The sequence below is a fragment of the Myotis brandtii genome, unplaced genomic scaffold, assembly GCF_000412655.1.
Source record: "Myotis brandtii unplaced genomic scaffold, ASM41265v1 scaffold604, whole genome shotgun sequence".
Lineage (NCBI taxonomy): Eukaryota > Metazoa > Chordata > Mammalia > Chiroptera > Vespertilionidae > Myotis > Myotis brandtii.
The window spans coordinates 2,144,941-2,168,935 of NW_005370286.1; the positions used below are offsets into that span (position 1 = coordinate 2,144,941).

Sequence of the window (23,995 nt, forward strand, 5' to 3'; positions counted from 1 at the left end):
GAAACGCTCGCCCGGCGCCCGCTACTTTGGGGCGCGCAGGGATGCCTCCCGCCGCGGGAGCATCTTGCGCTTCTGGGATAATGAAGTCTCCTTCGAGCGCTCCCTGCGCTGCCCTGACAACCCCTGGTCCAGCTGCTTTTGTCCTCTCGGTGTTGCCTCTTCTCCATCTGTCCGGACCCTCGGGGTTGGATAAAACGATGCCTTTTACCCACCGCTCATTGTGTGTCGTCGGCACGCGCTTTCTGCCCGCTCGCTCTTGCTCGTTACCTGGAGCCCAGCCTAATGAATGAATTTCTTCTTCCCACCGCTGGCCGGAGTGTCTTTCCTACCGAAGAGTGATGACTCAGCACTTGCATTCCTTTCTGGATAGTGTGGGCACTCCTTTCTTTTCCCTGCATTAAAAATAAAAGTCTGAGTAACTTCTATCTAGTTCCATGTTTTATGTTGGGCACCTTGGGTTTTCCTCGCCTGTCGAAGCTCAGCGCCCACCTGGAGTCCAAGGAGCCCAATCGCTGCTTTGTTTTTCCTCTTGCCTCCGCCTGGCGTTGCTAGGGTCATAGTTCACCTGGCTCTGCGATTTCATGGGCACGTTACTTTTTGGGGAGCAGATGCAGGGGGACAGGTCCTCAGGAAGTCCGACTAGCCTCTCATCTCTGGGGTCTTACCAAAGAAAAGCTGGCTCAGTAAAGCAGAGAGATGCCTGGACCATATCGATATAGGCTTGGCGGTTCCTTTTGTTTGTTTTTTGGGGGGGCTTGCACTTTTTCATGCCTATTGCTCTGCCTCACTAAAGTAGTTACCATCCTGTTTTGAGAATTTGAGGCCAACTTAAGCACCAAATGCTTGAATGAAAAGCCTGCTTAGTGAAACTTTTATGTTTTGTTCCGTCTTCCCTTTTGGCCTTCTTTTCCCAGAAAGGGAATTGGGACAAACTTGAAATTTGTTCTTTAACATCTGTTGAAGCCAAGGCTTGATATTTAGTTAGTGTGTGTTTTGATGGAAGCATCTGGGAAAGCTGGATTTGGAGCCCAGCTAGCATGTATTTAACAAAAATACAACATAGTATTGCTCTGGCTGGTGAAAGGCCTCCAGTTCCATTTTCGCAGGCTCCATCCCTGGTTAGGGTGTGCAGCAGCCCTGTTTCTCTCTCACGTGGATGTTTTTCCCTCTCCCTTTCTCTCTCTCTAAAATAAATAAAAACTTTTTTTAAAAGGTTACGTTGTATCTAAAAATCTGAAATGTCATGATTGCATCATAATAGCTGCTGTATAATTGGTAAATTCTCATGGCATATTTCTCATTATTTAACTGTTCCTTATGAAGAGAAATTCTTGTTTTTTGCCGTGCTAAAAATATGCTATTTCAATACTTTTAATTCATATATCTCTGCATCTGTCCTGTCTTCATCTCCATCATACCTTAGACTTTCCTCAGTTGACTAATAATAATAAGCTAACTTTTTTGTCTCTTATTTCCGACCTGTACTTTCTTCTTTCTCCCAAACATACTGACTTTATCTGTGTTTACAGTTGTCTAAAATGTGACATGTATACACATCGGTAAGGAAACGTCTTGAGCGTTGGTGTACATGCTTACTATTCTGTCTTCCTTTTTCTTTCTCCCACTATTCTCATGGGAAGGGTTTTTTTTTTTTAGACAAGGACTGCTACATCTTCCTAGGTCTTACCCCTGCAGCACTTAGTTCACTGCCTGGAAAATAAGAGGTATTCAATATTTTACATTGATTATACTCTTGTCATTAAATTAGTATTAAGTCCTTTTTTTTTTTTTTTAAAAAAAGTCCGATTGATTTAAAATTATAGGCAGACTTGATTGTCATATGCACATGATGCTGTCTGTTGATTTTATATATATTTTAAAACCTTCAAATGTAAAATTTTGAAGTAAAAGCAGATGTTTCACAATTGGGATTTTTTGGGGGATCAGATTTTAATTAAAAAAAACAATGCATAGTAGTTTTAAGTGTTTATTTTACATATTACTCCTGAAAGGGTTCTTTAGATACAACTACTGTAATAAAAAACTTTTGAATGTGACTGTAGAGATTGATATCTAGTAGGGTTTTATTTTGTTTATTTATGGAGCTCCTTTTATTTAACATTGTGATCTACGGATTAGGTTTTCAAGTGGCCAGTATGTTTTAAAAGATAATGTACTCTGTTTCTTTAAAATGCCTGTGTGTTACTAGTGAGGTTTTTTCCCTGCAGACACACACAAGCTAAGACATATGGTTCTATCATCAGAAAACAATATGGTGTTTATAGCCTAGGTAGGTCTTTAAATATTCATTACCTACAGTATTACTAATTTATTCGATGGTATTTAAAGTGGTATAGAATTGCTTTGATGTTGAGCCTAAAGTTTTTCAAATAGTTGCTTTAAAGGTCTGTTTTCTGCTGTTCTCCATTCTCATTTGACATTTATTTTGGGGTAATATGTATTGGGTAACTTGTGATTTAAAAAAGCAAACAAATGAGATCATGCTACGTAAAACTGATGTTGGAACTGGACTGCCTGAGAGCTACCTTGTAGGATCCACATTTCAGACGTGTTGTGGGTAGCTCTAAATGCAGTGATTTGAGCCATGGTATATCTGAATCTGCAATCAACATTCAATTATAATGGTGTTCTATGATAGTTTACTTTCTTCATCCATCTGATGCACCAAAATGAGTAGAAATTGTGGATCTGGGATTATACCTTGTTATGCAATGTCATCCCTTACAACTGTCCTTCCTGATACTCAGTCAAACGGAGGAAATAAACCAATGATTTAGAGTATAATCTGAATAAGGGCAACAGCAGAAGAAAATACTATTAAGTTCCACTATAATATTGACTAGCTACACCATAGATTTGCCTGTATTAATGGCTGTAATTAAGCCTTTCAACTTAATCATATTGTCTGCTTATTTTAAATGTATTATCAGTCTCTTATGTAGTTGATCAATTCACCTGTACCTTTCCTGTACCTTGCCTCCTACCTTAAATGAAATATTGACAGATTGATAATTCATTAGATGCCCACTGAAGGGTATTGTTGCAAAATCTCCTCTTGTATAGGAACTTCTCAAGAACAAAAGTAAAAATATTATTTTATTAGAGAAATTTGGTTATGTTTTGTAAAAATGCTGGTACTTTCAGCCCTGGTAGAGCTACCCTTTTCAGAGTAAGAAAACATCCAATGGTGAAATGTGTGATTTGTCTTTTCTCTGAAAGGCATGATGTTCTTAACTTAAAATTCTGCCCAGTGGGACATAGGAAATAGTTTAGCAATGTGAACTTTTGCCTACTGTGCAACCGCGAAGTTTCTAGTCTTAAATTGAATTTTAACCCTGATGTTAGGGATAAAGGCATCATTTTCCACTTTTAATGCTTTAGTTCCTACAGTTCCTGTTCTTAGAAGATAAAATAGACCTAAGGTATGCCTTTCTTTTTTCTTGAGTTAAAAATCGTTTACTCTGAGTTCACCTCCCAATACAAAATTTGAGTCATTTGTCTTTTTCTGTTATTTTATATATGATCTTTGAGTTGAAGTTTTATATTTAAACGCTTGGAACTTTAGAATAAATGGACTGCTTCATAACCAGAGCAGAAAGAAGTTTGCTGCTTTACTACAGAACTTTTAGTGGAGATATTTGAAAAATAGCAAACATTTTAAAACTAGGTTTTTCTGTAAGTATTTAATGTCATTCTAAACGTTGGTTAACATTTTTGCTCTTTGGCATCAGTGCTTGAGATGTAAGTTAATATATCTAAATGTGCCTCTCGATATTCTTCAAAATTGTAATGTATTGGAATAGATTGGCTTGAAATAAAAATCCTATGAAACAGTAACAGCTTTGATTGTGACTGTTATATATGGAAGGTAATTAATGCCTGTGCAACAAATCAAGGTTTTAAGCAGTAATACAGATTTAAAACTATTTAAAATTTGTTATACCACAGTGATCGTTTTGTTTTAACTTTGTTACTTGTTAGCTTCAATATGTGAAAATTAGTTTTATCCACGCCAATTCTCTTAAAAATGAGCTAACTAGCACTTTAGGTTAGATGAACATAGCACTTAGGAGACCAGGGTTACTTGTTCACTTTCTTTATAGAGAGGCCTACCTTTTACAAAAAATAAATTATTCCGTCCATGATTGCTCACAAACCCCCTATGAGTTGAAAAGGGACAGGTAGTTGTCTAGCAAACTCGTAAGTCTATAACAAGGGTCCTCAAACTACGGCCCGCGGGCCACATGCAAATACAAATATTGTATTTGTTCCCGTTTTGTTTTTTTACTTCAAAATAAGATATGTGCAGTGTGCACAGGAATTTGTTCATAGTTTTTTTTAAAACTATAGTCCGGCCCTCCAACGGTCTGAGGGACAGTGAACTGGCCCCTGTTTAAAAAGTTTGAGGACCCCTGGTCTATAACCTTTCACTACTGCTGGAAGAGGTGTGTCACTGTATGCCCTAGCAATGGGTCTGTTCTACTTTAATTGTAAGGAAAAGATGGTATGGGTGGACCTAAACAAGTTTGTCACTGGGTTAGTCCTCTACTAATTAACATTGGGCTTGTGTTTCCGTTTTAGAGCATATAAATTAAAGGTATTAGTACCCATTGCAATGAAATTCTTAGTTGAACTGGAAAGTGGCTATTCATTCCTAATCAGATAATTTTCTTTATTACACGTAACTTTACCTTTCTCTGTTTTCTCCTCTCACAAAGTGTTCCATCTTAAAGCAGTTACGTATTTAATATGTTAATAGATGCAAAGCTTATTTTGGTCTCGGTACTAAGTTTCCATATGTTTCATATTAGGAAAATAAAAACGTATGTCCCTTTACTTTCCAGAAGAAACTGTTAATTTTTACAAATATTGTTTGCTTGGTGAGGTTCATAACAGGCAAATTATAGGAATTACACTGAGTACCAGAAAGACTTAAAAGCTTGACAATTAAGTAAGCTAAATTACAATAAATCCATGGTACAAGAAAAACCAAGGTGGTCATCTCTGGGTGATGGTGTTCTTTTTTCCTTTTTAAAATTCATCTGTGTTTTAAACTTCTTTTTAGATAATGTTTTTTAAAATATATTTTTATTGATTTCAGAGAGGAAGGAAGAGGGAGAGGGAGATAGAAACATCTATGATGAGAGAGAATCACTGATCGGCTGCCTCCTGCACGACCCCCCCTGGGGATCCAGCCCATAACCCAGGCATATGCCCTGACCGGAATCAAACTGTGACCTCCTGGTTCATAGGTCGGCACTCAGCCACTGAGCTATGCCGGCCAGACTGTTTTAAACTTCTTATACAAAATATATATACTCAATTTATAAAACAAACAAACAAACAAACAAACAAAAACCAATCCCAACTCTTTAGGCATAGTCAGAAGTATAGCTGTATTTGTCTTTAATTTTCTCGGAGTTTCTAAAGAAGTCTTTATATTTGCTTTATCTAGATAAATGCGTATTTTGTTGATTATGATGTGTTTTAGTCTAGGAAATTTTATTATTATACTCTGCTCTTCTAAAACAAACGAGACATAATATCAATAACAATTTTATTTAGCAAGACAAAACAAACCCCTCTGATTTCTGTGTGTTTTGCTATAACTTTAACTCTTTTTTGTTCATGTAATTGCTTTGGTTGGAGGTCTAAGATAAACTCATGTTATATTCCTTTACATCTAATATAAAAGGATATCCCTTTACGATCAGGTGTTTTGATAAATCAATAATTGTGAGTGTGTGTGTGTGTTATGCATTATTTTAAATTGTGCTTCACATTTAAAAATTGTAGTTATCTTGAGACTGCTTTAAGTTTTCATTATTTTTATTCTAATGAGATGAGAAAACTGCTTTTGGTATACATGGTTATGTTAATTTGTTCTTTATAAAAGTCTTTTCAAGTGGTTCATTAGTGGCCTAAGAACATTTGTTGCTTTCCTAAATAAGGATTAATTTTACTTTCATAGAATCAGTCTTAATTGGAATATCTGTATGAAGACAGGAAGTTAAAATGAACTAAAAGGTGATGAGTTAAATAATAACACATTAGAGCCAGAGCTGAAAGAAAATTACTGATTTTTTCTCTTTTTCTTTTTTCTCTTTTTTTTTTGTCCAGATATGTAGGTAACCTCTCCAGAGATGTGACGGAAGTTCTTATACTTCAGTTATTTAGTCAGATTGGACCCTGTAAAAGCTGTAAAATGATAACAGAGGTAAGATCTTCCCAGTTGCATGTGCTGACAGCATGATGTTTAACATTTTGAGATACAGTACATGAGTTGACTAGTATCATTTAAAAATAACATTCTAAGTAAACCTCAAGTTATTCTGATGGAGAGATTCATGTTTGTTGTATTGACGTATTACTTTGATCTGGCTGACAAACTAGGTTTGGAATGGAGTTTTATTTGCAAGGACAAAGTTCCTGTGCTGTTACCTTCAAGTGTTCTTGCTTGTAAAGAATTATTACAACTTATCTCAGAGTGTTGAAAAACTAGATGACAGTCCATACAATTCAACAAGAGTGTTACTGATTTAGGTAGTATACGTTTAAAGTTTAGGAATTGGTGTATATTGGGTTATTTGCATAGTGCGACACTATGCACCTTGTGTGTTTTTAGTAAATACTAATGACTGAGTAGCCTATTGTAGATAGGAATTTAAATTGTTAGCGTAATAATTTTGTTTCAACACTGTTTTAAAAATTATTATTTACTGTGTACCGGGTATTATGGTAAGTCCTAGGGATATAGTGGTGAATAAAATAGTGTGGAGCCCCATACAGTTTAGAGTCTAATGAGGGAGACAGAGGAGTTAACAGATACTAATGATATAGGTTAATAAGTGCTGTGGGAGAACATATGAGTTCCAGTACAGCCTTAGGTCTGGAGAGGCTTCTTAGAAGAGTCAGTGTCTAGGCTGAAACTGAAAAAGATAATAATGGAAACTGGCTGAAAAGGAATTTGAGGAAGAAGGGATTCCAGGTAGAGAGAGGAATGTTGATCTGGTCTGGTAGACAGCGTAAATGCTTGAAAGGAAAAGATAGAAATCGTAGCATGCTTGGAGTTTCCAATGGGGTTGGTTAGTCATAGAGATGCCAAGAGATGAGAAGGAGTGTTCAGTAGGACCAGCAGCTGTACTAAGGAGTTTGTGTTATATCCCGAAACAGAGGGGAAGTGTTAAAAATCTGTAAAGCAAATTGGTCTTTTGGTCTTTTTTTTCTAATTAATGATAATCATCAGTCTGTTCTGGTATATTATGTTTCCTCTTCTTCCTATTTCTGATTATTTATTCATTTTTTCACAAAATTTACTTTGTGCTAGGCAATAGTCAAAGCTGGAACTATGAAGAGAATAAAGCAGTTCTGTGATGATGATTGGAGGGAGGTGCTATATGGGCTAGGTGGTGAGGGAAGGTGTCATCTCCGAGCTGAGACAGGAATAACAAGATGGTGCCATCTACGTGAAGAGCTAGAAGCAGAGGGCACAGCAGATACAAAGCCTGAGTTGGTAATGAGCTTGGTGTGTTGGTTCAATTAAAGACCCAGGATAGCTGAGCCTGGTGAGTGGGGAAATGGTGGGAAGTGAGTCTAAAGAGATAGGCAGGCAGGGTTTGGCATCACTTAGGGCAGTACAGGCCATGACAGAGAGTGGATTTTACTCCGGTTGCAGTGGGGTTTTAAGTAGGGTAATGTATTCTGATTTGTATTTTTAAGGTACTATATTTGGAGAATGACTGTTGTGTGGAGAATGGATTGTAGGGGCAAGAGTGGAAGGAGGGAAACCAGCTGAGTTTATTTCACTAGTCTAGTTTAAGTGGTGATGTGGACTTGTTCTCTAGAGTGGTAGCCATAGAGATAGAGGTATATAAACTTGGTGTATATTTTGGAGATAGAATAACAGTAGTACTCGATTGGCTGTGGGACGTAATGAGAAAGAAGACTTCAAGAATGACCCAAAGATTCTTTTTAAAAAACATATTTTTATTGATTTCAGAGAGGAAGGAAGAGGGGGAGAGAGACAGAAACATCAATGATGAGAGAGGATTATCAATTGGCTGCCTCCTGCACGGCTCCTACTGGGGTTCAAGCCCACAACCTGGGCATGTGCCCTTGACCGGAATCAAACCTGTGACCTTTCAGTCCATAGGCCGACGCTTCATCCACTGAGCCAAACCGACCAGGGTGACCCTAAGATTCTTGTTTGTGCAATTAAGTGGATGGTAATGCTATTTACTTGCTAAAGTGGGCATGACTAGAGGAGGCACAGGATGGATGGGGGGAGTGGTGGGAAACAGGAGCTCTGTTTTGGCAATGCTAATTTAAGATGTGTGCTAGACAGTTAAATGGACGCGGTATGTAGGCAGTTGGATAAACTAGTTGGGTACTTGAGAGAGACCAGTGCTGATGATACCAGCTTGCAGTAGTATGTATTTAAAGCCATGGGACTAGGTGACATCTAGTTCCTAGATCCAGAGAGAGAGTGCTATAGAGAAGAGTAGAGGGACCCTGGAGCATCTCAACACTTAGACATTTAGTCTGAGTTAAGGAGGAAGAACTACCTTTTGAAAGACCCCCCCCCCCCCCTCCAGTGAGGAAACAGAAAAACCAAGAGAGTATAGTGGAATGTAAAGGAGAATATTTAAAGGCTTGGTTGGGGGGTTGTCCCTTGTTTTGAATTCTGTTCAGAAGTCAAGATGAGGATAGAAAAGGGATCACAGAGCCTGCAGAGAGGTCATTGGTGAGTTTAACACAAAGTTTCAGTGGCTTAGTTGGGTTGGAAGCCAATTGGAGTGGGTTTAGAAGAGGATGGGATGTGAAAAGGGAAAGAATCATTAGAAAAATTTTGCAAGACATTTAATAATGATTTGAAGTGTGTTTTTTTAAAATATATTTTATTGATTTTTTACAGAGAGGAGGGGAGAGGGATAGAGTTAGAAACATCGAGAGAGAAACATCAATCAGCTGCCTCCTGCACGCCCCCCACTGGGGATGTGCCCGCAACCAAGGTACATGCCCCTGACCGGAATCGAACCTGGGACCCTTCAGTCCGCAGGCCGACGCTCTATCCACTGAGCCAAACCAGTTAGGGCTAAAATATATTTTACTGATTTTTTTACAGAAAGGAAGAGAGAAGAAGAGTTAGAAACATTGATCAGCTGCCTCCTGCACACCCCCCACTGGGGATGTGCCCGCAACCAAGGTACATGCCCTTGACCAGAATCGAACCTGGGACCTGTCAGTCCGCAGGCCACTGCTCTATCCACTGAACCAAACCGGTTAGGCTGAAGTGTTTTAAAAACCTGCATGTACAGCCATTTGAGGGGTAGAGGGATTTGAAGTGAATTTTCAAAATTTATCCATATTCTACAACTCCCACATTTGAACTTAGAAATAGTTGTAAGACCTAGTATTTCTCTGTCTTGGCCTTTATGTCATCCCCAAAAAATTGATGACAACAGTCCTGGCCGGGTGGCTCAGTTGGTTGGAGCGTGGTCATCCCATACATCCAAAAGGTTGTGGGTTCAAGTCCTGGTCAGGGCATATACCTAGGTTGCAGGTTCGATCCCAGTTGGGGCGCGTACAGGAGGCAACCGAACTATGTTTTTCTCTCACATCGTTTCTCTCTTCCTCTCTCACTAAAATCAATAAAGATTATATCCTTGGTAAGGATTTTTTTAAAATTTGGTGACAATAGTAATTAAGGACAACAGTTGATTTTTAGTGTCACTTGCCAGTGGTGTAAGTGGGAATCTTCCAAAGGGCATGAACTCCAACTATAGACCAGTGGTCGCCAACCTTTCGGACCGCACGGACCACCAGTTGGCAACCATGGCTACTGACTGTCTAGGCATTTATTTTTCTTTCATGAATTTTATTTCAGCATATTAAAAATCCTTTCTTACCCTTAGTTTTATGATTTTTTAACTTTAGATAGCTTTATTTTAGAGTTTAGCTTTCCCTGTATACTATAATAAATGTATATTATCTAGTAAAATTTTTTTAACACATCTGACATTTGGGAAGTGGCAGAAATCAGTGGGGTCTTATATAAAATGTAGTGTGATGTGAATATATAAACGTGCATGTTTACATATGTTGAATGGGGTCCGGCCTGCTACCGCTTAGATAAACATGCAGTCAGTGTGCATGAGTAGACTCGTTTACTAAAGTCTGTTGTTAGAGATCTACCACTGGACTTCTCTGTGCTTTGCTACAGTTATCAGTGTTTTCCTTAGAGGCCATAGGGCAGAAAAGGTAGGACTAAAAGGAAAAATTGACTCGTAGTTTTAGCTTATTTACCTTTAAAGTCCTTTCTTTAATGAATGTTACTAGTAAATATTAACTTTCTTAAAGGAGGAATTTAAGATTTGGAGTTTTTCCCCCCATTTTCTTTCTCTGTCTCTTTAAGAACAGCGTTCATGTGGCTAGGACAGTAGGATTTTGTATGGGAGCCCATAGTTTTCTTGTCAGTATTAATGATCACACTTTTTTTCCCCTCTCAAGGAAATGCCTCTGGTTGCTTCGTCACTATTGTTTTAGACGTCTTATTTTGGATTTTTCTCCTAAAACTTTCCTGGGATGAAAAACAGTGATTGTTGAAAAGATCTTTATTTTATCTGGTATTTTTATCCTTTGTAAGTGCAACTAGAATTCCACATTTTAAATATATATTTTTTTAGGGCATTTTACATGGAACAGTGGTGAATGTTTTTAACCTTATGTAAATATATTTATACAGTTGTGTAACTCCAATATAGGCTGCAGGTTTATAAAATTTACTTCTATTTAGGTTGTAAGATGATACAATTAGGTGCACTACTTTCTTATCATCTATAAATACTTATTTGCCAACTACTGTCAAGCATAATGTTGTGGAATATATACAATAACGATTTTTTATGAGTGTTTTTGTGATATAAAATTGTAGCTTTGTCCTGAAATGTTTATTCAAAGACATTTTTAGAAATTTTTTTCTCAATAATCACTAGTTTATTTTTTTGGTCTTTGATGACCAAATTCAAAAGTTTATAGAATCTCCAATACATTAGAATATTTTGAAAGGGAATTCACTTTAATAGCAAGTTATAAATTTGAACTTTTTCAATTTTATTCTCATTCCTTTATTATCTCTAAAAGAAATACATAATCTCGTCTCATATGTAGTACTAACAGGAGTAAAGTTTGTAAAGTTGGTTCATTCCTGTATTTTTTATAGTCATGGGTTACAGTTAGTGAAAGATTCTGATGCATAAATAGAATTCATCCTTTTGAAAATTCTGTTGGGAAAGAAGAGCAGTGGTAAGGAAGTGGTCCTTATCCATCAAATCTGAACTGAGGTTTTGTTTGGTCTAATATAAATTTCTATTTTATATTTATCATACTTCACTAGAATTCTATATTTTGATTTAATGCTGATAGTCATACTTCTATATATTGCTTTGACAGTTCTGTTGGCGTACAACAGAATCTTGAGGTGCAAAGTCAGGTCTAGCTATAACTCTTATTTATAAAGTGTTAGGCTTTCATAAGCTTATGCAATCTCACCTGTACATTCCTAGCTATCAGTAATGTTTTTTCCTGGATTTTCTTCTCAGCAACCCGATAGCAGAAGGGTCAACTCTTCTGTTGGATTTTCTGTTTTGCAGCATACAAGCAATGACCCATATTGCTTTGTGGAATTTTATGAACACAGAGATGCAGCTGCTGCATTAGCTGCTATGAATGGGAGAAAAATTTTGGGAAAGGTAAGATAATAGAATAATGGCACCTAATGAATATATGTGTTTGCATGTCAAATTAGTTTGCATTATTGTGTAGCAAGTTTTTAAAAGAATATTCAGCTCTGCTGAGTGATGGTTTTGCTTTATTCAGCCTAGTGCTTTTACAAAAATTACCCTGCTTGATAAATGATTTAATAAGTGGTAAGTGTTATGCTTTTTAATGATATCTCTAATAATTGTATTAAATATAATCTTTATTTTTAGGAGGTCAAAGTAAACTGGGCAACAACACCAAGTAGCCAGAAAAAAGATACTTCTAGTAAGTACTCCTGCTGCATTTTACTGTGGAAGAGTTCTGAAATTATCCTGGCAGCATTACCAGCTTAAGTAGGGTTTTTCCTTCCCTTAGTGTTGCCTATAAAAGGTTTAGTAGCAAAAATAAAAAAATGAAAGGTTTAGTAGCTGACTTCTTAAGTATTTGATTACCAAATGCTTTGATTTCAGATCACTTCCATGTGTTTGTTGGGGATTTGAGTCCAGAAATTACAACAGAAGATATCAAATCAGCATTTGCCCCCTTTGGTAAAATATCGTAAGTATCATAATCAATACTATACTCAATAGTGATAGGCACAATAGTATGTGATTAACTTGTATAAGAATTAAGATTTTCTTTTCCTAGTTAGTGTGATTTTTGTTTTGTTTTTGTTTTTATTAGATGTTGTTGAAAATGTTGTCATTTTAATGTTTTGGGGTCTTGTTTTTATCTAATCCTGTGTATGATGTGTTTAAAATTTTTAAGTGATTGTTATCTTTGAAACAGATGTTTGGGTGGTAAAAACTATTATAAAGTCCAACTTTTTGTCGAATGTTTTCAATATTTGGTGGTTAAAGATAATGGGTTAAAATAAATGTGATTTATACTGTGTATTAAGTTTTTTATAAGTGGGGGAAAGTAGATAAATCCTGGGGTATATTGTGGTTAGATTGAAAATGTATATGTTTAATTATAATGATAAATGTTATTATAGTCTTAATTTTCAATGTCTGAGCCATAAATTTGGATTAATTGTTTTTTGTTTTGTTAGTGGTGTTTTATTCTGCTAGTTAGGGCCCAAATGTGGTTTAATTTTTAACAAAGTTCATGCTCAAATTTCACTGTATGTTACTTGATCAAATATATTAGAAAACTAAAAGTGGTTACAATTCTATAAAATGTTTATCATAATTTATCTTTTTGATTAAGATCTATTTGTTTTATGTATTTCCTGTAGATTTAAATGATACGTTTTAGTATTACTTTACAGGAGTATGTTTCAACTAAGAACAACAACATTTTTCTGTATACAATTTGTTGTTCTATAGATTTAATTTATTTGAAAGAAATATTTAATTCTTAATTTTCTATTTTGATATTTGCTTTGCTTTTTAATCTCTAAATGTGGTAAGTAGAAAATCAGTATAAAAAATAATACAGGTTGCTGTTTTTCAATCTTTATTTATACCTGAGAGCTGCAGTTTTTCTAAAGTCCAAGTCACAATTAAAAGTAATAGCATTCTGGTTATTTTGCAGAATTGCTCATAAGAATGGACAGGATCTTGAAGGCTAACTGCAAGGAACTGTGCACACTGGAACTCAGTTGTAGATTTTTTTCTCATTTCTATTTATTCTTATTATACATTATTTATATATACATATATCTTAGTATTTACATTTTAACATTCTATATTCAGTGGAGTTCTATATTTCCAATCATTTTAACTTACTCACTAAAATTTCTGTGTAAATTTGTTGTTTTCGTACTGGTGTGCTTAGCATTGTTGTTAGTTTTTTATTCTCCTTTCTTAAATTTCTGAAAATGTCAATTTTTCAAAATTTACAGCTGCCCAAACTCCAAAATGATGATAGAGAATTGACCAAGAAAAATAAAGAAATCTGTTAACAGGCCATGTATGCCTTTTTAATTCCTATTTTTTCCTCTTTTTCAATTTTTTAATATTTCATATATTTTGTATCACTAGGCAGAAAACATTTAACTATTTAGAGATTGCATGGTAAAGTAGTTAGCATTGTTACAGTAATTTATAGAATCAGTAAACCTTAGAGGACACTAGCCAATAGAATATTAGAAAAGGAAACTATTGTTCCTATTAATCTTCAGATTTGAGCATTTAGTTTAGAAAGCACAGGCTATTTGATTAGGTTGCATGTTTATTACATGTTTTTGTCCTACTGCTTTTTTCTAACAGGTAAAGAAGCGTTAGGGAGAGTTCAGGAATGACTGTAGTTAATTAGGGCTAACTGAAATTTTATTTTAAAAAATGCTCACAATACAGTGTGTGTGGTTCCTTTTAGTTTTTATTTTGAGGATGACTCTTACTTCCCTCATTTAGCTGTGCTTCTTTTCACAGGGATGCCCGAGTAGTTAAAGACATGGCAACTGGAAAATCCAAAGGCTATGGTTTTGTATCTTTTTATAACAAACTGGTATGTTCTTTCAATTCAATTTAAATTTAATACAGAATTTAGTCATTAATTAATCTGAAACTTGAATATTTTTAGATGTTAACTACAAACACAGCTTTTATGTAATTTTGTATGTCTTAACAATAGAGTGTAATTAATATTTTTCATAAGCTTAGAAATATATAGCTGGAAAAAGATAGCCTGATTATAATAAGGAAGAGTAATAAAGTTGTGTTTGTGCATTGGTGAAGGTAAGATGTAACTTAGAAGTAAAGCTAAAGGGTAGGACAAATGAGGTAGTCTCAGAATTTGGGGGGAAGTTAAATTATATTTGGTCTTAACTTTGAAAATCTCAGTTTTAACTTCTAATAATTATTCATACTTTTGTAGTTGGGATATTAAATGAAAATTGAAGCAACTCATCCTGACTTTTGCATGTATTTTTTAAGAAAGAAGTACTAAAATATCTAAGTATTTGCATTAACTAAAACATCAGATAATAAAGTGGGCTTTGGCATTAGCATTTTAGAACAGTTTCAGCAACTTAAATTACCTGCATTTATTGAAGCAGTAAGATAAAGGGCAGGAGTCGTATACTTTCTTTGCTTAGATTCATTGCATTCGTTGCAAATTCACATTAATTCTGAGAATCCAAACTCATTTTTTATTGGCAGCCACTTTACAGCATTTTCCAACAATGCAGAAGTCTTCTGCCCTAAATGAGTTTTTAATCTTGTGTTATAGTTACAATCCATTGCTACTAGAATGTACATTTTCAGGGTTAGGTGATTTAGACCATAACATTAGAGTTTTTACAAATTATTCAGTAAAAGTTATATTACAAATCATCCATAAAGTATTAGAAAACAACTTTGTCTTACGGGATTTCTGCCTTATTTTTTAACCAATGGGATTGTGATCTTTTTCTTGTATATGTGAATTATAAATTTCTCTGATGCTTAAATGCTGACCTGGTATTTTGAAATCTATAAATAATAGCTTTTATGAATCACTCAATTTAAATAATTTTCTTAGTATATTAGTCCAGTTTTGTTTAGGATGCTCAGTGAATTAATTTACTAATAAGATTTATTGGATCCAACATTGCCAGCATTTTCTTTCATCTTCTGGGTCTTATATACTACAATTTTCTGTTTGTAATTGCTCTTTCTCTTTTTTTCTCTACAGGATGCAGAAAATGCAATTGTGCACATGGGAGGTCAGTGGCTGGGTGGTCGTCAGATCAGAACCAATTGGGCCACACGTAAACCACCTGCACCTAAAAGCACACAAGAAAGTAAGATACGTCTACTCTATTAAAATGATGGGGACTTCACAAAGTCATGGATTAGTATAGTCTTAATTTCTTAAACATTTTATTAGCATTGCAAGACTCATTTCATCTTGAATATAATTGAAAATAATTGGGCTTTGATACACGTATATTTGGAGCTGTGAACCAGCTGATATAGATCAAATCAGAGCGTCAAGAAAAATATTTTCTTTCATTTTTCCCCCAAAATGAGGCATATCTTAATATAATAATCCCTTTTGTAACACTTTATAGCTGTCAACATTTTTGTTTTCTCTGTGCATATAGATAACACTAAGCAGTTAAGATTTGAAGATGTAGTAAACCAGTCAAGTCCAAAAAATTGTACTGTGTACTGTGGAGGAATTGCTTCTGGGTTAACAGGTATTGTGTTTGGTTTTCTAACCCCCTTCTTTCTGGAGCTTCATCACTATTAGTACCACTTTTATGATAAACATGAGCCTTGAATAATCTGTTTGTATGTTTTTGTTTTTCAGATCAGCTTATGAGACAGACATTCTCACCATTTGGACAAATCATGGAAATAAGAGTTTTTCCAGAGAAGGGCTATTCATTTGTCAGGTAAAATTCTACCTGTAATATTATTACTCTTAAATTTGATTTGTTCCTTTCAGTTACATTATTTGATCCCCCCAGGTATCAGAGTTTGTTATGTTAGTATTACTTTGTAATGTAGAACTTTAAACTACCTATATAATGTACTCTAGGATACCAATGCCAAATTGACACTTATAAACTAACAAGTGTGTAAACTAGTACTGTGTACTGTGTTAAGTTCTTTAAAAAAAGTTTTTCTATTTTTCTCTCAGATTTTCAACCCACGAAAGTGCAGCCCATGCCATTGTTTCAGTGAATGGTACTACGATCGAAGGACATGTTGTTAAATGCTATTGGGGTAAAGAATCTCCTGATATGACTAAAAACTTCCAACAGGTAATTCGATTTTTCATAGCACTTTTTAAGGTTTCTATCTTATGTAGCTACATAAACACTTTAGAAACTGAAATTAAAAAATGAAGCATATATCTGCTTTCAATTGATTTTTAATGCTATTTCAAAAGTGATTATTTTGTGGTATTAACTGAATCTTAATACTTTCTTTTCACAGGTGTCACCACCCCAATAAACTTAGACAATGATAAATAACAGAGTCCTATTCACATAAGGGTGCTTAGTTTTTCTCTTCCTTGTCTCCCACTTTCTTCAAATACTGTATTTCTTACTTGTTTCTTAAAACAGTAATTTGCTTTTTCCTAGGTTGACTATAGTCAGTGGGGTCAGTGGAGCCAAGTTTATGGAAACCCACAACAGTATGGACAGTATATGGCAAATGGGTGGCAAGTACCGCCTTATGGAGTATATGGGCAACCATGGAATCAACAAGGATTTGGAGTAGAGTAAGTTTGGGTTTTTCCAGTATAGAAACATATGGTTCTGACAAAAGCAATAAAAAGTATGTTTTTCCTAGGGAGGATCTATTTAAATTAAATATATTGAACTATTAAAAACCTTATGAAAAGGGATTTATGGTGCTAAAAATGTGTTTTTATTACCTAGGTGAAAATGGAGGTTGGGGTAATATTTGGTGTGTCCTACTACCTTTATAAGTAGTGGTAGAATTTGATTTACATTTCTAACGTACTATTTTATCTACTTGTTTATTTTGGTGTGGAAAAGATCTTTGTCTAGGTATGTTCAGAAATGTAATGATTTATACCTGTTGGCTTGTGTGAGGGGTTTCAGAGGTTTATCTGATTTAAAAAGTAGCTTGCTTTTTTTCCTTTGTTGATAGAGTGGGCTGGTCCCTTGCACTTTTATCCCCATAGGCCAGCCACCTTTATTTTCATTTGTTCCTTCTTTTTTAAACATGAACCTGTGTTTTTACACAATTTCTTGTAAATTGATATACAGTGTGCAATATACGGTAGGTAGATAGATGATGTGTTGAATCATTTGTCATTTTAAAAAACTATTATCTTTTTCTTGCTTTCAGAGAAAAAAAGAGAGGGAGAGACAGACAGAAGCATCAGTGATGAAAGAGAACCATTAATTGATTGGCTGCCTCCTGCCCACCCCTACTGGGGATCAAGCCTGCAACCCAGGCATATGTCCTGGCCAGGAATTGAACTGTGATCTCCTGGTTCATAGGTCAATGCTCAACCACTGAGCCAAGCCGGCCGGGCCATTTGTCTTTTCTTCAGAGTAGTCATTGTGTTAAGTTGTGGGTATTAACAATTTAAGACTAATATTGTGCCCTAGCCGGTTTGGCTCAGTGGATAGAGCATTGGCCTGTGGACTGAAGGGTCCTAGGTTTCGATTCTGGTCAAGGTCATATGCCTGGGTTGTGGGCTCAGTCCCCAGGGGGGGGCATGCAAGAGGCAGCCAATCAATGATTCTCTCTCATCATTGCTGTTTTCTATCTCTCTCCCTTCTCTGAAATCAATAAAAATAAAATTTAAAAAAAGACTAATATTGTAATATGTGTTCCACATATGTGGCTGGCTATGTATCAGTTATTTCTTGGCTCTTTGTTGTAGGTTTGTTGATTCCTTGATGTCTATTCTGTGATTTAGCTCTCCTTGGTTTTTGTACAAATGTACAGATGATTTTTCCTTGTATTTGCTGAAGTGTTGTTTTTTTCTTCCCAGTCAATCACCTTCTGCTGCTTGGATGGGTGGATTTGGTGCTCAGCCTCCCCAAGGACAAGCTCCTCCCCCTGTAATACCTCCTCCTAACCAAGCTGGATATGGTATGGCAAGTTACCAAACACAGTGAGCTGGGACTCTAAACAAAATTGTAATTCATAATAGCTTCAGTTTCCTGTGACACTCTGAAGACATGGAAGTAGACATCGGAAAATGGAAATATTTATTTTAAAAATTGAAATGTTTGGAACCTTTAGCACAGCTTTGCTTTGGTGAAGGACACATGTCTTCTAGTTCTGCCTTTTTAAGTTTTTGTTCATGATGGATATGAACATGATTTTTCTTTGTGTACAAAAACTAAAATAAAGTCAATAAAGACAATTCTGACTACAAATTTTATAGGAGAAATGGGTAATACATTTTGATTACTAGATACTATTCCATTTTTATCTTGCTATTCAGTATTTTAACTCACTGTTTTTAAAAGAGCAAAAAAAAAAAAAAAAAAAAAAAAAAAAGGGAGGATCGTGAAAAACTGGGAATCACATATAAGTTCATCCTGAATCTTGACATTTCCTTCCCCTACTCTGAGGTGGACCACATTCGAAGTCAGCAGAAAAAAGTGTGATATTGAGAAGAAATGCATGGTTTTGGAGTCGCTTTGGAGGAAATATTTACTTTACGCTTAAAGAAACCTGAAGCCAGACTGATAAAGAAATTTTGCAACCTAAATAAGGAACAGCATTGTCTGAGTTACTTGAGCAAATGTTGGTGATCCACATTAAGACATATTTTTAAGACTTTAAAAAGTGTTATTAAAACTGTAGTAAATTACATTTCACTTTTGGGGGAAAATTCCAAGTATGGTGTTTGTATTAAAGTCAGACAGTCATACTTGTGCTTTTACATGAAGTTTAAATGATATACATTGTAAATATTAACTACAGTGTTTAAAAAGCATGCTTCAACATAGAAGTAGCAATGTAATTATTTGAAGTAACAACAGTCCACTGCATTGAATGCAATGGGTTGATAAGAATGTTTAAGACTGACATTTCCAAGGTTGGCTACTATGTAAAATTAAAATTATACAAATTACTATACAGAAAAAGCCTTAATTTTAATTTCATATAAATCTTTGATGCAGAAATACATTTTAAAATGTCACTGCAGATTAGACTTTTTTCTTCGCTTTTTTTCCCCTTTGCTTTACATCACTTGGTGTATAAACACCTTGATTAAAACCTTGTAAACTGTATCAAGGTTCCTATAAATTGTATAATACAAGTGTTTTTTTAAAAATATTTGGGTGTTTTTTAAATTAGATATATTTTGCCCAATAATTTTTTAATCCAGATTGCTAAAGCATCTTATTTAGACAGTTCAGTGTACCAATTTATAATTGGCTGTTCGCTTTAACTAGTACACAGTTGTGACTTTTATTTTTGGTTAATTTGTTTTCCTGTGTGGGTAGTGTGCATGGGATGACAAGTCTGAACAGAGGCTGGGCTGTGTGAGTGCAGTTTGTAAATGAATTAGCAGGTGAAGAATGAGGTTTGTTTCTGAGATATTTTTCAGGCTATGTGGATAAAATCTGCCTTGAACTTTTATCATAACAGGAATGTAAAAGGGATAAAATCCTATGTATTTGAATTTTGACAGCTAGGGGGTGCAAATGTTTAGGCAATATATTTGAAATGTTTTGAGGCCTGGACACCAAAATGAGAAAACCCTTTATAGTTTAGTAAGTTGTAGCTAATATCCACAGATTATTATTGAAACTTTTGAAATCTTACAATTAGATTTGAAATAATGATGGTTTTATAAATGGGTAACCACAATAATTTTGGTATTATTTCCCCTTTTCCCCCCCATTTAGAAATATAGCTAATTGTTACTATACCTGAAAATTCAGAGTCTGAAGTTTCATCTTTGGGCCAATTTTATATGACACTTTAGTTTTAACCTTAGTAGTAGTCATCTGTTATATTCTTCTATTACAAAATTTACCCTTATTTCTTTTGTTCATGGTGTCTTTGGGGGATGTTATGGAGAAGTTATTTTACATTTTATAAGGAGAACACTCAAATTATATCAATTATGCCTCCTAGTAAAACATTTCTTGAATATATGTGAAACTTGAACAATTAAAGACTTAAAAATATATGGATAAAAGCCTATTAAATTCTCAGTTTGCCTTTTTTGGTCTGCCAGTAAATCAATTAGCTTATTGCGATAACAGCTAAAATATAGCTGCAGTATTTCCTAGTTGTATATTCTATGAATTAATAAAATTATAAGGACTAATTATATTGCCATAGTAAACATATGACTGAAGTGTCCTTTGTCTTAATCGGAAAGAGAACAAGATTTCATGATCAGTTTAGTTAGTGGAAGTTATTTCATAGTAAATTGTTTTTTAAGTATCCAAACAAAATGCACAATCTTAGACTAAAACTGTCAAGCTAACATCGACCGTAACAAAGTGAATTCAGTGCTATTTTGATCCAATTTAAGCCCAAGAATCGTTGCCTTTTCCATGTTCATTAGAAACAGCAGAGATTCTTTGGCATGCAATAAATGTTTCTTATTTTGTAATTATTTTGAGATTGATTTTGGTGATGTGATTTTGATTGCCATCTTTGCTCTAATCCCTGCTAGTATTTCCCCCATGGCATTCCCACTTGATTTTTATGTCTGTTGGCAGTAACAGGCTAAAATGACTGGCCAACTTAAGCCAAAGCTGTAAACCACAGTTGAAGTAAGTCTTTCAATAAAGACTACACTCTATGATAAGTGGCCTTTTCTTGTTGTTTATTATATAATCCAGGTTGCCATGAAATAAGCAATTTTACTGTAATTTGTTAGTAAAGTATGTGGAATATACATACATTCCAGACCTGTTTCTGTGTTCTATGTAAGTGTTAAAAGCCCATTAGCTTTGTTGAATTAAATCTTAATTTCTGGATATGGAGGAGTAGAAATTTGCATCCTTCTAAAAATGTATGCTCTGTTAAAGTCTCATTAATTTAGAGTCCACAAATGATGGAAACCATTATTTTACCATGTCTAGGTAGAACTTTGGTGGTGAGTAAAAATTGCATTAGACAAAAACTAAGAATTTAGTAAATTAGACACTTTTTAGCTAGTATGCCCAACTTAAATCTTACCTCCTGAAAATCAGCATTTGGGCTTCCACTTAACATATTAAATATTGAATTTGCATTTTTAGTATGCATTGAAAGATGAACAATATTTTTACTAGTTTATGTAAGCCTTAAGTGGTCTAAATGAGCAGGTTTCTGCTATTGTATAGTAATAAAATGTCCTCCTTAATTGTGTTTAAACAGGTTAATGTGAATTAGAGTGCCATCTATGCTATTTTTAAACAAGGAAATAAAGTGGATAATTATGACTTTTAAGAACTGTATTATTCCCAATTATAGTTAGCGTGGTATTTAAATGCTATATTAATATGTAATATGGGCTACTTAAATTGGGTCTGTTTTGAAACTTATGTGATAGGCTAGAAACTAATTCACAAGGTACTTTGTGTAAATATTTCTTAGGGGCAAAAATGACTTGGTTTTAGAACTGACTAAATGTGAAGGAAGTTTGATTTATATACAGGAAATGGGGGAACTATATATATTTGGATTTTTAAAAATCTAAGGCAAAGAAAGGGAAGGGCACTAATAGTAGTTGACCCTTTTGTCAACTTAGGCTTTTGTTTGAGGGGAGAGAGAGGTTATCCACATAATATTCATAGTTTGGTTTTTAAACAAGAATGTCAACTAGAGTGACAGCTGATTAAAGGTGTGACTATAATAAATGATTTCCTTAATGTACCAAATCAGTTGTAATACATAAGCTACATTTTTAAACTTTTCCAAATTGCTGCATTAAAAAAAAAGTTTATATATTACTTTATAAAGTAGTTGCCTTTACCTTAGTTTCTTTTTTTAAAAAGATTTTTTAAATTGATTTTTAGAGAGAGAGGGAGGGACAGAGAGAGAAACATTGATAGAGCAGAACATCGGTCCGCTGCCTCCTCTACACCCCCACTGGGGATCAAGCCTGCAACCCAGGCACGTGCTCTGACCGGAAATCAACCAGGTGCACCGACGACACCCAAGCCACACTGGCCAGGGCTGCTGCATTTTTTGAAATTTGACTAACTCTGAGATGTTCCTGTGGAAAAGTGATCCATATCTTGAAGTCAGCTTGGAAAGTTTACCAAACATGAATAAAATGGAAGTGTGTTGAATAGCTGGTAAAGGAAAGCCAGAATGATTGCATGTTGCAAAGTCATCTTTCTGTGCACATGTTGGTTTTGCAGCTGGGTTTAGCTTTCCTGTGTTTTGACTCTGCTTCATTCTTGTGAACTGACAAGAGTTTGCGGAGAGCCTGGCTGTCAGGTGGTGCTGTAGAATTGCATTTTTGAGGTAAACCAGACTTTGCTGTATACCATACTTGCCTGCCCAACTGATTTTTTTGGTTGGTTTGTTTCCTGTTCCTACACCTTTTTTTCCAAAAGAATGGTTTATCAATGAAGAGAAGTCTAACACCTTCTGGGTAAAATGTAGCCATATCCAACTGTGTCTGTTCTGAGAACTGATACTAACATTGTATAAATTTCAGATTTTTAGTCATGTTACTGGTTGAATTATGAGTTGGGACTATTCAAGTCATGAGTTTAATATGATTACCTTTGCTCATAAAAGTAAATTTAGAAGTCTTAACATAGCTAAACAAAATTGAGAATGCCCATTTAATAAATTTTAGTTTGCTTTTTTTTGAAAAGGACTAAACTTGCAAAAACATTTTTAGCTAGTTTACCTTAGCTGGGTTATATGTTAGCATATGGCCCATCTCCTACTGGGGAGAAGTATTTGATTCCGAAGAGTGTTAAGATGGGAATAGACAATCCTGGGCAGGTGAAGTAAACCATGCATGAATATCAGGGCTTGGATATTGATATTTAATCTATTAGTTAAAGACCACACACATTTTATCAAGACGACTAGGAGACTTCCCATGTTATTGAAAATAAAATATTACCAACATTTTTGTCTTACAGGCCCTGATCATTTTTATTTAATTTCCTTAAGGTGTGTTTTTATTAGTGTATCTACTTGTGTATTAGAATGTTGGGTAACTGCTGCTGTTTTAAAATACTGCCTTTGAGCATTTTCAGTAAAATACTGGGATTGGGATATCGGTCAAAATCCACATTTAGTTTATTAAAACCAAGCACCTATTTTTAAAAATGGATGATCCTTCCCAGGTTGCTTTGCTACTTTTATGTCTTTGGCTATGTCAGTCTCTGGTCGAATGTAAACTCCATGGGGGCAGGGACTCTCTCTATATATTGATTTTTTTACAGAGAGGAAGGGAGACGATTAGAGAGTTAGAAACATCAATGAGAGAGAAACATCGATCAGCTGCCTCCTGCACACCCCCTACTAGGGATGTGCCTGCAACCAAGGTACATGCCCTTGACCGGAATTGAACCTGGGACCCTTCAGTCTGCAGGCCAACGCTCTATCCACTGAGCCAAACCGGTTAGGGCCAGGGACTTATTTTTGATAACTATACAAACCCCAGGACTTACATGAACAGTACTTGGCACATGGTAGCTGTTCAGTAAATGCTGAGTGCGTGAATGTAATTGAGGAAGTAAAGGTAAACATGTAGTCTCCCTTGGAAAACAAAAACACCACTTGGTGTTCTACTTGAGTAGAACTTGATCGGAGTTAACTGGGTGCTTGTTAAAATGTAGATTCTGAGGCTGCACAGTTGT

At 35.2% G+C, this 23,995-nt stretch overlaps 1 protein-coding gene across 3 annotated transcripts; it reads left to right on the forward strand.

Moving 5' to 3' along the window:
* Positions 1-1,465: 1,465 nt before the first annotated feature.
* On the forward strand, positions 1,466-20,985 carry TIAL1 (TIA1 cytotoxic granule-associated RNA binding protein-like 1). 3 transcript variants are annotated; one of them, XM_014550590.1, is made up of 13 exons: positions 1,466-1,724; positions 2,229-2,290; positions 6,142-6,238; positions 11,622-11,771; positions 12,012-12,066; positions 12,252-12,339; positions 14,160-14,235; positions 15,403-15,511; positions 15,815-15,910; positions 16,024-16,108; positions 16,357-16,480; positions 16,656-16,714; positions 16,805-16,895. In XM_014550590.1, the coding sequence occupies exons 3-12, from the start codon at positions 6,227-6,229 to the stop codon at positions 16,671-16,673; spliced, it is 813 nt and encodes a 270-aa protein (XP_014406076.1). In that variant the 5' UTR covers positions 1,466-1,724; positions 2,229-2,290; positions 6,142-6,226; the 3' UTR covers positions 16,674-16,714; positions 16,805-16,895. The 3 variants fall into 3 exon arrangements, with proteins under 3 accessions (XP_014406076.1, XP_005879732.1, XP_005879733.1); XM_005879670.2 differs by lacking the exon at positions 16,656-16,714 and adding an exon at positions 18,196-20,985 and having other exon boundaries at positions 1,481-1,724; positions 16,805-16,944; XM_005879671.2 differs by lacking the exon at positions 16,656-16,714 and adding an exon at positions 18,196-20,985 and having other exon boundaries at positions 1,485-1,724; positions 11,673-11,771; positions 16,805-16,944.
* Positions 20,986-23,995: the final 3,010 nt, after the last annotated feature.